Below are 15,474 nucleotides of genomic sequence, written 5' to 3' on the forward strand. Positions count from 1 at the left end.
AGGCGAAATTTAACCTCAGAATTCTGAGGACTCTGTTCTAATAAGTTACAGTAAGCGCACTGCACTTGACACCTACGTAAATAGAAACACTGCTGCAGGTAATGCAAGTTCTACACTCATTTGAAAGGAAACATTAGTTCATGAAAGATATAGCATAATTATTTCTTCACTCTGGTATAATAAAAATATTAAATCAAATGATTTTGTTTCAGTTTTTAATTTAAATTTAATGTATTTCTTTTGTATAATCTGTATCTTCGCATGGTACAGACTTTAACCAGAATATAAAGGCAGAATGTAGAATGCATCCCCCTCATTAAAAAAGACAAAAACCAAAATTATTGTTATTTGTGAGAGGAGGCAGGTAGATGAAATCAGGGAAGTATGCTCTGGGGTATTAAAAATATTGGTACTGTTCTAATTCTTTAACTGTGATTTTAGTGTTCTTTATATTTTAGATAGTCACTGCTATATTCTCTTATTATGTATGAAGAATTTCCAAATAAAAAGTGAAAAAAGAAGTTGCCTTCCCAGCCTCTCCCTCCAGACATTCTGCCTGTCCCCTCTACCAATGGACTTTTAGGTTGTCTCCTAGAGTTTGCTTTTACAAACACCGCTGCAGTAAATAATTTTGTAAATCCATCGTCCCTTATGCGTGCAAGTATTAGACCGCTGTTTTTGTGATAGGACAAATAATACTCTGTAAATTTTATATTAAGGATTATTATATCCTGCCCTACGGCACACATAGGATAATGACAGAAGTGTAAATAAAAGTTCCAGACAGGGGCGCCTGGGTGGCTCAGTCGGTTAAGCAGCTGACTCTTGGTTGACGCTCAGGTCATGATCTCATGGGTGGAGAGATCCAGTCTCTCCAGGGGCTCCAAGCTCAGCAAGGAGCTGGCTTGGGATCCTCTCCCTCTGCCAGCCATCCACCCCCACTCCCCACCCCATTCACACGTGCGCATTCTCTCTCTCTCAAATAAATACATTTCTTTTTTTAAGTTCCAGACAATTGTTATGGAAAGCATCGCCCTAGATTTAGCTGATTGATTCTAGGTGCCTCCACCACCAATGCACTGAGTTAGTCTTTCACGCTCTTACTTATCTTGCAGACTACAGAGTGAGGCATCTGGTTCTATAGGCTGTGGGGGAGAACCGGAAACAGTTTTACTCAAGCCCTTGAGTCAGGATTCAATTTTCTTTGCTTTTGCTCTAGGGCAGTTCTCACTCCCCTTGAATTCAACCTTTTAAGAACTGTAGTCAGGGTTTTAACGCTCCTATGCTTTTCTCCACGCCTCAGTGCTTGCTAACCAAAAAGAACCTTGAGGTTTGCCCTTACACAGCTCAATGGTTAGAAAATTAAGGCCATTTCTTTCTCTTCGGCCACTCCAAGCAAAACTGTAATCAGTCAAAGTCAAAAATGCATTTGAAATGATGAGAAATATATACATTTTAGGAAAGGAATCATGATGGTGCTATGGAAAACTGTGGCAGAAATGGATCATGTACTGGCTCAGGAGAAGGAGTAAATGTTATTTATACACACTAATCTCAGATTTTCTTAAATACTTTTAACATTTATTAACCAATACAATTCACTGAATCTTAACTTTTCATTGAAAAGTTAAACAACTGAACATATAGCCTAAAAGCAATGTATACTTCTATAGTAATGATTACTTGAAAAGATTTGAAGAGGAGGTTGCTGTAAATAAACAAAAAAGATGTGGCAACAACGTTCTCCTTAAAAATCCCTGCTTAAAAAGTGAACAAAGAATTTTGAGAATTGTTTTTCATTACAAATACACTTGACGTCACTAGATGGTGCTAAAACACAGATCAAGAGTTGCCACAGTTGCCATGGGCGTTGGGGTAAAGGAGGAGAAAAAATTCCTTGTCTTGGTTTTACTTCCAGAAAAAACAAAAACAAAAACAAAAACAAAACAAAACAAAACAAGCAAACAATAACAATAAAAAAATGGAGTCAAATTATGATTACTTACAAGATAGAAAGGTCATTTTGATAGAAACCTTTCCAAGTTATGTTTTGGTTAAATTGTATGAAATTGCTCTTCTTGTATGTCAACAAAGGTTGAACATTGATGATTTCATATAGTTTGATCTAAAAAGTACTTTGATTTATAGACGATGCTAGCGGAAATGTGATGACTAGCTTCCAGCAGGGGGCGCCTGGTAGCTTCATCAACCTGGGGATTAAGATGAGGCCACAAGGTAGCTGTGGCTGGGTGAAATGGGGCAGGGACAATCAGGGGCATAAAAAAAAAATACTGGCAATGTTCTATTACCAAATGGAATAGTAATGTTCTATGGCGTTAAATACTAGTACATTTTTTACAAAATTATCCCAGATGCTGTGTTTTGATTAAAGCTAAAATGACTAATCTGTTCCTACCCTGTAGATTTAAATCAGGCATATCTCCTTAGTCTGAATAACATGAGGGTTCTCCAGGGATCTGAGAAAATAGTTGGGTAATTTCTGTCTCTTCCTTAAGCAAATATTCCACTTCTTTTAACAGTCCATACTTCAAGATGAGAATTCTAATTGACTTGTAGTCATATCACATATCTGGGCGGGTGTGGCCGGAGGCAACTGATTACAAAGGTCTCCTACATTTCATCGGTGTTGTGACTTGCTGGTATTCCCGAATCCCCCTAAAGAGCTCTGGCCAAACTGTTACTATACTTTTGGACGGAAAAGGCGAATTGTGGAGTGGCATGATGTGGCATGGCACTGGGATTCCTCTCAACAGCTCGCCTTTGTGCCTAAGAAAATCCCCACACTAAAAGATCTCAACAAAAACAGAGAATATTTCAAAAGGAACTAAATCACATCTATAAAAATGTCATGTTTGTGAGGACCAAAAGGATTCTGAGCTTTTAGGGAAAACATAAGAAATTGGAAGTGGCAAACGGTATAGGGTAAACACCAGAAAGAATTTCTTACCCCGACAGTGTTGGAGACATGGGAACACGACCTGAAGCAGGGTTGTAGGACCCTTTCTGAAGATGACACCTATCCTGGATGGGTTAGGGTTCAGCCCTGTCCATCAAATTGGATGTCTTTCTAAATTCTCTTATAACAAGATTCTGTTCTCTTAGCTTCACAGGAAACCATGACTGGGAAACAAACGAGGGAGGTGTCCTTTCATGTTTTGGGGAGGCACTCAGGCATAAAGAAATGAGTTCTCAGGTGGAGGTGGATGAGGTGGGTTTGGAAGACTTTTGACCACTTTAGACAGTGTGAGGCCAGTTACTAAGAATTATGGGAAGGAAAACACACACAGAAAAATATACCTAGGAGGATATAAAGTAAAATGTCAATACTAGTTATTAAGGGAGTTGGAATTATGGGAAATTTTCATTTTCTTCCTTTTCTTTATATTTTTTCTAAACTTTTTTATGGAAAAAAATTCTATTTTGAAAGCAGTGTGTCTTTTTAATATTTTATTTATTTATTTATTTGAGAGAGAGAGAGAATGGAAGTGGGGGCAGAGGCAGAGGGAGAAGGAGAGAGAATCCTCAAGCAGACTCCCCGCTGAGCACAGAGCCCGACATGGGGCTCATTCTCATGACCCTGAGAGCATGACCTGAGCCGAAATCAAGAGTCAGGCGCTTAACCAACTGAGCCACCCAGGAACCCCCAAAAGCAGTATGTCTTTTTAACCAGAATAATTTAGTGTGAGATTCTAAACTCCAAAGCACGCTGGAGGAAGGAGATAATTCTTTGGCCTATTTGAACATTGCCCTGAGTGACTTGTCTAAAATCAAGTCTCCTGTCCATTTGCAAAAGCAACTATGGTATATTAAGCCAAATAACGTTGTTATCACTTCAGGTGACATAAACATCTCTCATTTTAAACGTTATATTATATTATATTATATTATATTATATTATATTATATTATATTATATTATATTATATTTAAACATTATATTTAAACATTGAATATTATGTCCTGTATTAAAAATTTGAGATGTTACTGGATCGGTGAACAAAATATGCTAGCAGTGTGCAACAGGGCTTAAGAGATGGTCATAGACAAACTGCTGCTACTGGTCCTTACCTGCTTTCCCAAAGATGCTCTATCAGTGGTGAAACTGCTCAGGATTTAACAAGCTTTTTATTTAAAAAATTTTTTTAATTCTAGTATAGCTTTCCAGATCATATACCCAAGTAAAAGGCCATTTGTGCAAAATATGAAGCGCTTAAAAAAAAAAAAAACCCTGCAACCTCTGGGACAATGACCATTTTCCATAAGGTGTTACAAGTCATTAAGCTAATCATAAGCAAACTTTTCTAAATACATTCCAGGATTATTTTTAGGCATCAGATATGCCTACATATTACACAGAGTTGGTTTATATTCAAAGTCCTAATTTCAAATGTATTAAATATATATGTTTATTTTAATAGCTTACTAACCTAGACTAAATGATTTTTTTACATCTGTATATATTTCTCAGTGTACTAAAATTCTGTTAGTTTTTTTGTAGTTTATAGGTATACTACAGAATATGTCTAATTATATAAAAGACTAGATTTCCTAGGAATTTAAGACCATTGATGGCAAGGACCAAATCAAATTTATTAATCTATTTATTGGAGAAAAAAATCTTTTTTAATCAAATAAAAGTATTTTTATTTGTAAATATTTTTTGTACAAATTTTTATTTGTAAAAGTTGTAAATGTTTTTGAACATAGAAATATAGGTACTAGAAAGAATCTATGATTTCCAGCAAAGCCTTAAGCAAACAAAACATTAACTTCTAAAAGATATGGTGGTCATATTCTATTTCCAATTGACTGCAGTAATGAAAAAAAATCACTATTATATGGTGTATTACTTATGGATTCATTCAATTTTGGTCTGAATTATAGCAATCGCAGAATTTCAGGAAATTTGAAAAAAGGGAAGAATTACACATAATCTAAACACTGCCATTATGTATTTAAAAAATAACCTATTATAACATTTTTGAGATGAAAGCTCTTACTAATTACAACATTTAAAATTCATCTTGTTTTCTAGAAATTGTGCTTCGCGTTTCACAAGCTTGGTGTTATTTTAATATCTTATAAGCCTCACGAAATGGGTTCTCTTGGAACTTTCATCTAGCAGAGGAGTAAACCAGGCTTGAAAAAGTCCAGTGACTTGCCCAAGGCCATTCATTGAGCAAGAGGAAGAGATGGGGTTTGAACTGAGGTCTACCTTTATCCAGGCAAGTCGTCTAGTTTTACCAGTTGAAAAAAGAAGTCGTAGAGAGGTTAAATGAGTTGCCCCCCGAGGCACTAAAACTAGTTTTGATTATGATTATGATTAGCCCCGATTATCATTTTTATAATCTGTCTGGATCACTTGTATCCTAATATTCAACATTTCTTTTTAGAGTTAGTGTCAGCTTTAACCCTGTTTTACGCCCTAGTTAAATCAGTATACCCCGTCCTGTTCCCAGGAAAAATACCGGTCCTTTAAAAAACACAGGTGCTTGTGTACTGCATGGAGCACTGGGTGTTATACGCAAACAATGAACCATGGAACACTACATCAGAAACTAATGATGTAATGTACAGTGATTAACATAATAAAAAAATTAAAAAATAAAAAAAAATACAGGTGCTTGGATCCAACCCCCAGATTTTTGGATCTGGGATCCAAAAGTTGATCAGGGATACGGCCTGGGATAACAGCTTTCTAGGTGATTCTAATGGGCAGCTAGGGTAGCAAAGCACTGGCCTATAAAGAATATCTGCCTATCAACCATTTTATATATATTCCAAATGCTTTAGATTGTTTTATCACCTTCTAGTATTTATGTTATATGGTTAAAGTATTTTCATGATTTGTATGCCTAAAAGGAACAAATAAAGATAAATTTAAATCTGTACAAATGACACATAAAAAAGGAGTAAATAAAGCATCAGGTTGAACTGAAATATTAAATTTCAAGCACTGATCAGGCATCTAGTTACACTAAATGTAATTTAATCCATGATATAGCCCTCTGCTTCTAGTGTTTATATAAGTTAAGTAACTATGGTCCCATTTAAATATGTCACTTAGGTAATTTGTAATCTGAAGCAAAGACATTCTTTGGGTCTAGGGATTTATAAGGAAACAGTCCAATATGGTTAAGGTCACATTCTCCAGCACTGCCTTTGATTTACTTAAATGAACCACAGAATTTTTACTGTATTTGCATCTGACTTAAAAAATGAAATTAAGAACCAGAACTAATCCCCCAAATTAAATTTTCACATCTGTGAGAAACCTGCCCATTCACCAAACTGTGCTTACCTGAGCAAATGGAGTCACAATCAAGTCATCTCCATGTCTGAAAAATAAACCAAATCCCATGTTAGAAATTATGACTCTATGACCACATTTGATCAGTATTAAATAGTAAGTTGCACTTTCATAAATTTCCATAAAGAATTACAGTAATTCCATCCTTATTCTTCAGCACGTGTTCTTCCCAGCCAGTGGGGTGAAAAACTGTCTTCTGGGATATTAACCATTGTCCAGCTGTCTGGGTTAAAAGGGGCTTCTTGATCATCAAGCAAGGTCACTGTTGCTTTTTACGTGCACATGATATACAACAGAAGAAAGACAGTTCCGGCCGCGGGGCCTGAGTTTTACTCGTGGTTTCTTATTGTAGAGGCATTAGTAAGGGGTGCTGTGGAAGGAGCTAGCAACTGCAGTGGCCTCAATGAGAGGCCCCTGGACCAGCTAACATTTGAAGGTGATGAGCATCGAGTGTCCCGCATCATGGTGTATGAGGTTTGGACAGGCTAGCAACTGTAGATGACATGGGACTGCATCATACACTAATAAAAACCCGGCCTAACTTTTCGACTGACTCACGTCCCGATGCTGTAGCTAATGGGAGAATGTTAGCCCGTGTGTGCTGTTGCCGCAGCAACGTCGGCCACACCAAGCCTGGGATGCAGGAGCAAGGTGTCAGCATGACGTGTCTCGGAGAAACCGGGAAAGGCAAGGAAAGTTTTGCAACATTCTACTTGGAGGAAAGCAAGGAGCCAGGGCCCAGAGTTCTTTAGTGGTATTTCTTAGCATGGGTGACTCGTGAGAAGGATTTCCAAAATCTCCATGGGGTATTTCATGATCTAGCTAGCTGAAGCTCTCTCATCAAAAGTGAATGTAATTACTCTACACAGAAAGCTTCCTGGACATGACTTTGACTGAGAACACTGCAACTGAACTGTGCACTCAGTCATGAACAATTCAGAAAAGGACTGAACGACCTCAAACACCACCCATGAAATATGTTTTAGCCCAAGCAGCATATGGGTGACGTCAGTACCTGGATCGTTACCAGTGATTAGACCATTCGTTACGGCCATCATCAAATTCCACAGAGATCTTGAAATTCAAAGTGTGGGAAAATAAAAAGCAGGAAAGGTCGGCACACACTTTAAAGGAAACGTGTTATTTTGCACCCCGTTGCTCCAGGATTACATTTGGGGGGGGGGGGTACTTGTTTTTTCTGTAGATTATTCGGATGGTCAAAATTAAAGTAATATGAAATCTAGATGTTTTCCCAAGGGACAGTCTTCTCTCCCATTTCATTCTTTATAATTGCCTGGCTACAAAGTTTATTTTCTAAGAATTAAGTTATGCTGACAAAGGCACACCACTAATCTGAAATTGATCCCTGGAAATAAGTCTTCTCATTTTTTATATGAATTACATTGGATGACTCTAAACTAAAAAGGGTGTGAATGTTTATTAAAACATGAATTCTTTCTTTGGTTGTAAGCTCTGTAAAAGATATATTTAGAATATACAATATTTAGGATGATTTACCAGTCTTGCTTCCCTTTCCTGTCAAAGCAGAAAGAAAGACAGTTATAATTTTAGGGATGGAGATACTTCATTCTTTTGAATTGCTCAGAAATTGATTTTGCCAAATATCTCAAGATTGTCTCATTTCAGTAACAGTAAAATTATTTCTACTCTTTCAATGGGCAAATGTCCTCAATCAAGGGCAGGTTACAGTCTATCGTTTTCTTTTCAAAATGATGTAATGCTTAAATAATCTGAATATATAACTTCTAAGCCTTTGTCTAAGTCCTCACCTCAATATTGAAATGTCTTATCAGACCTACTGTCATAAGTACAGTGATGCAGGTAAAATATATGTTATTTTGTGTATGGAAGAAAATAAATATTATGTGAACATATATTTTAAATGTACCCTGTAATATGTTTATAATAATAAAAGATTATTAAGTTCCAAGGAATTCATTTCATTGTTACCTATAATTTGGCTTAAAGTATGTGTGAGTTTTAATCACCTGTAAATGCACACACACACTCAAAAGCCTATGACAGACTATGATTCTGAAATGCTGCATTTGAACGACCTTACCAACATGGAACTTTTGAAACAAAGAAACTTAGCCAATAAAAGCACAGCTAGAAGGAGTTACAATACCACACAATAAGATTATTGGGGCTCCCTAAAATGGGAAGAGACTACTAGGATCCCCTATAACCTGATGAGAAGCTAGATTCAAATTTGCACAGTGAGCACTGTCTGGAGACTTGAAATTGTACCCCCTGGTGATAAGATTCTTCTGAAGAGGATTATGTAATATTGTCTCTCATTTAAATAAAATCAAACAAACATAGCAACAAAAAACTTTAACAAAAAAGGAAGAGGAACAGTTTTAAGGAGAGAAAATAGCTTTTGCAGGGGGGATTGGTATATTTATAGGGACAGGGAGTGATATGGGATGGGGGTGAGATCAGAAAAGAGGCTCCATTTCAGACATTGTATGTATGTATGCATGTGTGTATGTATGCATATGTGTGTGCATGTATAAATGCATGCATGTGGGCAATGAGGACATTCGTACCCAGGTAACAGCCACAGCAGTCAGTGCCAGGCACCTCCAGTCTCATGATGTGCAAGGAGGTGCTCAGTAGCCCGCCCTGGCTACCATAGATTGAAACAGAGTCACCCACTCTAGGCAGGGAGGGCTTGGCTGTCCCCTCTCCCAAGAACTTGCTGAACGCGCACTGCTGAATTTTCTCTCCCAAAGAGGCATGACAATGAGAGTCCAGAACTACTCCCCAGGCCTTTGGCCATCCTTCCCCTACTTCTGTATCACTTCCCACTTTATTTTCTGCCCTCATTCTTTCTACAACAAGAAGCCAGAAACATTAGCAAAAAGCTGAAGGAGAACAACCCAAAAGCAAACCCTCACAGAGACTTCATTGGTTTCCGGAAACTATTCAAGTCCTTAAATGTGGCAAAGCCCCTGGTCATCTAACAAAATGAATTCAACTAACAGCAACCTCTTATAAACTAGCTCTTTTCAAAATTGTGTTGAAGCACATGAGGCCGCAACCTCTCCACGTTTCATTATGACCAAACCAGAAGGAAAAGCAGATGACGTTATTCAGAAGAAAGTCTTACTTTATTAATCAAAGATCCCTAATCCTATGGTACCAAAATCACTAAGGGCCACAAAGTACCGGCTGCCTCCAATGAGCATGCCCGGCAGTGACATTGGGCACGACCAGCGGTCATATGAACTAGCACTCTGAAGCGAAGCCAAAGGCTTAGTTTCTGAATCTAATCTCATGCAAACTTCTAGGTCTTCTGTGCTTCACTCGGTCTGGCTCTAAAACAAGAAAGAAATTCTCCCCTGGAGTTTGTCAGAGAGGATTAGGGAACGGATAAACTTATAGATAACTGACCGGTCTTTTGAAATCCTGGTGTCTTTCTTCCCTTTGACTCAAAACTATCACCCATTCCCCAACTCACTCTTGATCCACCTCTCTGGAAATGTAGAGAAACAAGGATGTTCTCATTTCTAGTATGTACATAAAAATGTTTTTGGGCATCTAGGCTATCTGACAACCCCCGAGAATTAGCTACAGGAGGAACACATCTACTCACCACTCTACTCCCATGTTCACAGAAGTACGAACATATAAAATACACAAGCAAACAAATATGGAAACAGATTTCTATACTTGACCTTTTGAAAAACTAATATATACATTTTGAATGTAAATTGCATATTAATTGTAGAAACTTCAGAAAATACAAAAAAAACTTGCAGGACTACCCAAAAATAACTGTCAATAACATTTTCCTTCTGGATGCATGTAAGCACATGTATGTTATATATGATTTTTATGGAATGCATGATTTCTTACACAATTAGAATCATACTGTGTATTTCATTTTATATCTTGCTTTTAATAATAAACATACTGAGTCATGAAGAATTGCACATGCCTTTATACTTTTAAAACATTTTTTAATGATTCCAGTCTATTTTTAGTAATCTCTAAATTTTTCAAGTAGATATCCAAATGTATTAAAATCTAAGTGCTGATTCTATTTTAAAATGAAAACAATTTTAAATAATGTGTGAATACTCAAATTCATTTCAGTTCTTCATTCCTTTAAAAACAACTCACTAAAGAAAATGTGCCTATTTTGATAAAACACTCATAAGATAAAGCTAAATATTAAAATACTACATGAAAAACTGGGTTCACTGAGTACAAATTCATGAGGATGTTGAATATTTTATGTTGTTACCCTTTTAAATTAAAATCATAAAACTATGATTTCAGACAATAAAGGTACCAAGTACATTTTGTGAAACTAAATTATATTTTTCCATAGATGTCATTTTTAAAAGGTGACCTGTTTTTTTTTCCAAAAAATAATGTTGGCTATGAGAAACTACAGGTGTCACATTTAAGAATATAATGAACCCTTGGGGCACCTGAGTGGCTCAGCTGGTTAAGAGCCTGCCTTCAGCTCAGGTCATGATCACAGGGTCCTGGGATTGAGTCCCTCATCGGGCTCCCTGCTCAGTGGGGAGTCTGATTCTCCTTCTCTTTCTGCCCCTTCCCCTGCTCAGGCTCTCTTTCTCTCTCTCACAAATAAATAAATAAAATCTTTTAAAAAGAAGAATATAATGAACCCTTTAAAATTACTTATGAAGACAATATGATTTTGGTAAACTCCTAGTAGGCATTATACTGCTAAAATAAACAAAAAACAAATGAAAAAAATGTGCTTCATTTGTATCAGATTCACCTGATGATAGTGCTCCTCTGTATTGCTTGGCCTTTTAACTTAGAACTGGCTCCACTCTAAGTAAAAAAAAAAAAAAAAAATTAAGTAATACCATATTTATGGAACCCTAGGGATTGAAGTTTCTTTGTAACAAAGCCAACCTCCGCCAGACCTGAAATCTGATTTTCCTCTTTGAAGCTACTGCCATGTAGAATTCAAGTAGTCCATTACCACAAAAGCTTGGTCCTGTGGTCAAAAGTCACAACTACCAAAACTTGCATTTTGGCCGGAATGTTCAACATTTTACTGAGAACCCAAAATAATGTAAATTAATATAAGGGCAAAATTAAAGCTGTTCAGTATTGTGTAAGGCAGTATCTTCCAATCTGAATTTTTTCAGTGTCAAACTCCAAGTCACATTTGTGTGTATTTGTATATATAATTGTGATGGTGTTTTGATAATGCTAACTATAGTTATGAGTCATCAAGTTGGAATGTTTACCCTAACTGAAGAGCACCTTTGTATTTATATTCCATACCAGCACAAAAAGGAAAAAACAAACTTATAGTTCTTTCCTCACTTTTAACAGACAAATAAGCTAATATAAAAACAGGTAAGGGGCACCTGGGTGGCCTAGTCAGTTGATTAGTGGACTCTTGATTTTGGCTCAGGTCATGGTCACACGGTCTTGGGATCAAGTCCAGAGTTGGGCTCTGAGCTCACTGGTGAGTCTGCTTGGGATTCTCTCTCTCCCCCTCTGCTCCTCCCCACCACCCCCTCTCTCTATAGTAAATAAATAAATCTTAAAAACAAAGCAAACAGGTGAATGAGGCCATCTAAGTTCTTAAGTTTATTGAGGAAACAGCCTATCTTATATTTATATACTTTTAACCCTTTCTTTGCCCTTGAATTGTAGTTTCCTAATATACTTGAGTGATAACTTATTCTGAAGTCTTTTTCACTGATGCCCTGTGGAATACCCCAATGTCATGTTGGTTTTAGCACTGGAGGCCCTTGTAATATGTTACCATTATTTTTTTTTTTTAATTTCTAAACTGGGCTTTCAATATAATTATTTTAGAAAAATCAGAGTACAAATATCCAGCAAAATTGTAAATAATAATGGTAATAATCACAAAGAATGATAATGATTATGAAACAATAATGATAACATTTATTGAATGATTACCGTGTGCCAGGCACTGTGCAAAGCACTTTACATTGAGTATCTCTTATTAAAGTCTTTTTGTAGATGAGGAAAGGGAAGCCCAAGAAGGACAAAAAGTCACATGCCTGTGGAGTGATGAGGCCAGGATTCAAATTTGGGCAGTATGGCTTTGGTGGGTCTGCACTTAAATACTGCAAATCTGTACCTGTCATATATTTATCATTGCCAAAAGCACATTCGAAACAATAGCCAACCTCTAGTACATTTTCCATTTCATGAAGGTGATATGTATGATAAAGATAATAAACAGAAATTACATATAAATACAAAAAATAAAAAACCAAACCAAGCCAAAAAAAACCCATCATTACCAATGACTTACAAAACAAAACAAGCTTTGTCTACCTACTGAATTGCATGTCCTTCCACCCAAAAATAAAATAATAAATGCAATGAAATAAAATAACTTTTGGTTTCTAACCAGGTGATAGTTCTGGCTGATAACCGAATATCATATGTCCATATTCAGAGTGTAGCAAGACTGTATGCATGCTGTATGTAACAAAGTCCTCTGGAGATAGCATTTACGTGCCTATACATTTATATGTAAATATATGTAAATGTGTGTGTGTGTGCGCGTGTGTGTGTGTGCGCGCGCGCGTGCACGTGCACATAATCCTTAGGGAAATTTTCTGGGCTCTCTTTCCTTTGACATAAGTATGTTGGTTTTCTGCCTCTGTACTTCAAATAAGAGGGAAAAAAGGTACTGTGGGAGAGAAAACCCACCACCATCCTCATTAGCATAAAGAGAATTTACTTTATTATTTTGCCTGTATGACTCAATGGAAAAAACTCTTTAAAGAACATCTGCTCTGCAAACATTACATTTTAAGGAGTATTTCATATGATTAAAACAACATCTAATGTGTCCACGCAGACCCTGCATTCTGGGGTGGGGTAGGACAGATATAGGAAATTTCTGTGCCTTCCTCTTAATTTTGCTGTGAAATTGAAACTACTTTTAAAAGTAAAGTCCTAAAATTAAAATATCTATCTATCTATCTATCTATCTATCTATCTATCTATCTATCTATCTATCTATATATCTATATCTTTAGAAATGGATGTGACCTTAGAAGTTATTTAGTCTTCCGAAATTTAACCCATTTGTTCACTTCTTATTCACATTTTAAGAATTACGGCCTAGACTGGTACTTGACCCCCCAAAATTCTTAAAACAAAACTCAATATTTGGCCCACATGCGTTCTTCTTACATGCACTGATGATAAAGCAAATGGAAGTGGAGTTAATGCAGCATGAGCACAAATTCTCTAGTCTGAAGTGTCATCTCTTCTTTATTTGTCATAAAACAAAAATTTCGGCATCATTAGAGAAGGTACATTATACCAATAAATCCCCTCAAATTTGTTAGTTACATGATAGAACAAAAGACAGTCTCTTTTTAAAATTATGTATCAAAACCTTTTCCAATTTTAGTAGGATAAAAGTGTCCATAGATACAGTCACTAAAGCATATTAGTTATTTTGTTTAATAAAAGCCACTACATTGGAGGGATTCTTCCAGGGGTGTGGATGTCACAAATTACCGTCATCGCTTTGAATACGGACTTCCGTGGAGGGGGCGGAGTGAAGGGAGGGCTGAGGACTCAGCAAGCTTTCACAAGTGCCCTCACTTTGTGTTCTAGAACAGGTTCTTCTTTCACAGAAACGTATCTTATTTGATGGTCCCATTCTTAAGGTCAGTGACCCTGCCCTCTTGGTTTTTCTCCAGGATGGGTTTTAGGAAGAAAGATTTATGGGGAGCTAATGCAACAATTTTTAAAGATCTTCATGTGGTAAAAGGACTCAGTATATAAAAAGAAGGGCACGATCAAACAGAGAAGAGTGAGAGCAGTACCATTTTATGCATGCCTACTATGCACCAGACACTGTGTTCTACTGGCATAAAGTATTTAATTCTGATGAGTATGCATTAAAAGGATACTCATATTCCCATTCTAAGATAAGGAACGAGGCTCAGGGGACCTAAGTGGCGGTCATGCCCTTGGCAAGTGGTAGAGTTCAATGGTTTCCAAATGACAAGCCGAGAGCTGGTGCTTGCCCAACAGAATGTTCACTGGTCCTTGTCAAAATAAAAACAAACATGGACCATGGGGTGAGGTTTCAAACAAGGTAAACACATTCCTTTTGAAAACTTTCCTTCATTCTGAGATCATGCCTTTTCATTTTTATTGAAATGAAAATGCCTTTCAAAAATAAAGTGATTGTGTATATTGATGAGGATTTTCTTGTTAGTGTCCTTTATTTGGCAAAGTATGTGCTTTGCAACCCTTGGTCAGTCTCCCAGGTAGTTTCTGAAATCTGACTGGGTCATGAAATCTCAAGGCATGGAAATGCGTAGTGTAGCTCAAGGCATGGAAATGCGTAGTGTAGTGGATTTAAACACAGGCTTTTAAGATAACTATTTAGTTTCTACCACACCATGTTGCTCTCTGCGTACTTAAATGGATTCAGACTACTCTGCAACCACATAGTAGCACATACCCCAGACTCTGAAACAGCACTGTCCAACAGAAACTTCTGCAAAGATGGAAATATTAAATATTCTCTATCCATGCTGTCCGAAACAGTATCCACCAGCCACATGTGGTTACTTAGGACATGAAATGTGCCTAGTGAGACTGGGAAACTGAATTTTGCTTTTATTTAATTTTAATTAATTTAAATTATGAGAAGGTCACATGTGGCTAATGGCTATCATGTTAACCACTGCAACTCTTGAGCAATCTTTAGAAAACTTCAGTTGCAAGTCTTCTGAGTCATCTTTAACATAACTGAATAAAAAAGTATCTACTCTAAACTTGGAGGCAAAAGAATGTTGACATATTAACATAACAAAAATTCCTGATTGTTTGGCAAAGGCCCTAAGTTAAAAAAATTTGCCCAGAAGCCCATTAAGATTCTCCATCCCTTAAAGAGAAATAAAGATTTCAGTTTAATTGTTTTACTGATTTATTACATTCTCATCTAAAGGCTGTTGGACCTGAAAGCAAATGCCAAACCGTTGATCAAAATCATTATGTTTGGGGTCAAGATATCTGAATTCTAATTCATTGGGTGTGCATGCATGTATTCAATCACACGCAAGACACAATATTTTTGAGCAGAATTTTGTGATTTCTAAAACTGAG

At 36.7% G+C, this 15,474-nt stretch overlaps 1 protein-coding gene across 14 annotated transcripts in view; it reads right to left on the reverse strand.

Moving 5' to 3' along the window:
* Positions 1-15,474, reverse strand: part of PDE4D (phosphodiesterase 4D) — a 1,508,086-nt gene that overhangs the window by 204,088 nt on the left and 1,288,524 nt on the right. For all 14 annotated transcript variants that reach the window (XM_027605099.2, XM_027605098.2, XM_027605101.2 and 11 more), the window contains one exon: positions 6,322-6,358. In XM_027605099.2, coding sequence (XP_027460900.1) covers positions 6,322-6,358 — 37 coding nt within the window. The remainder of the gene's footprint in view (positions 1-6,321; positions 6,359-15,474) is intronic.

The sequence above is a fragment of the Zalophus californianus genome, chromosome 5 (genome assembly GCF_009762305.2).
Source record: "Zalophus californianus isolate mZalCal1 chromosome 5, mZalCal1.pri.v2, whole genome shotgun sequence".
In the NCBI taxonomy this organism is placed as follows: Eukaryota; Metazoa; Chordata; class Mammalia; order Carnivora; family Otariidae; genus Zalophus; species Zalophus californianus.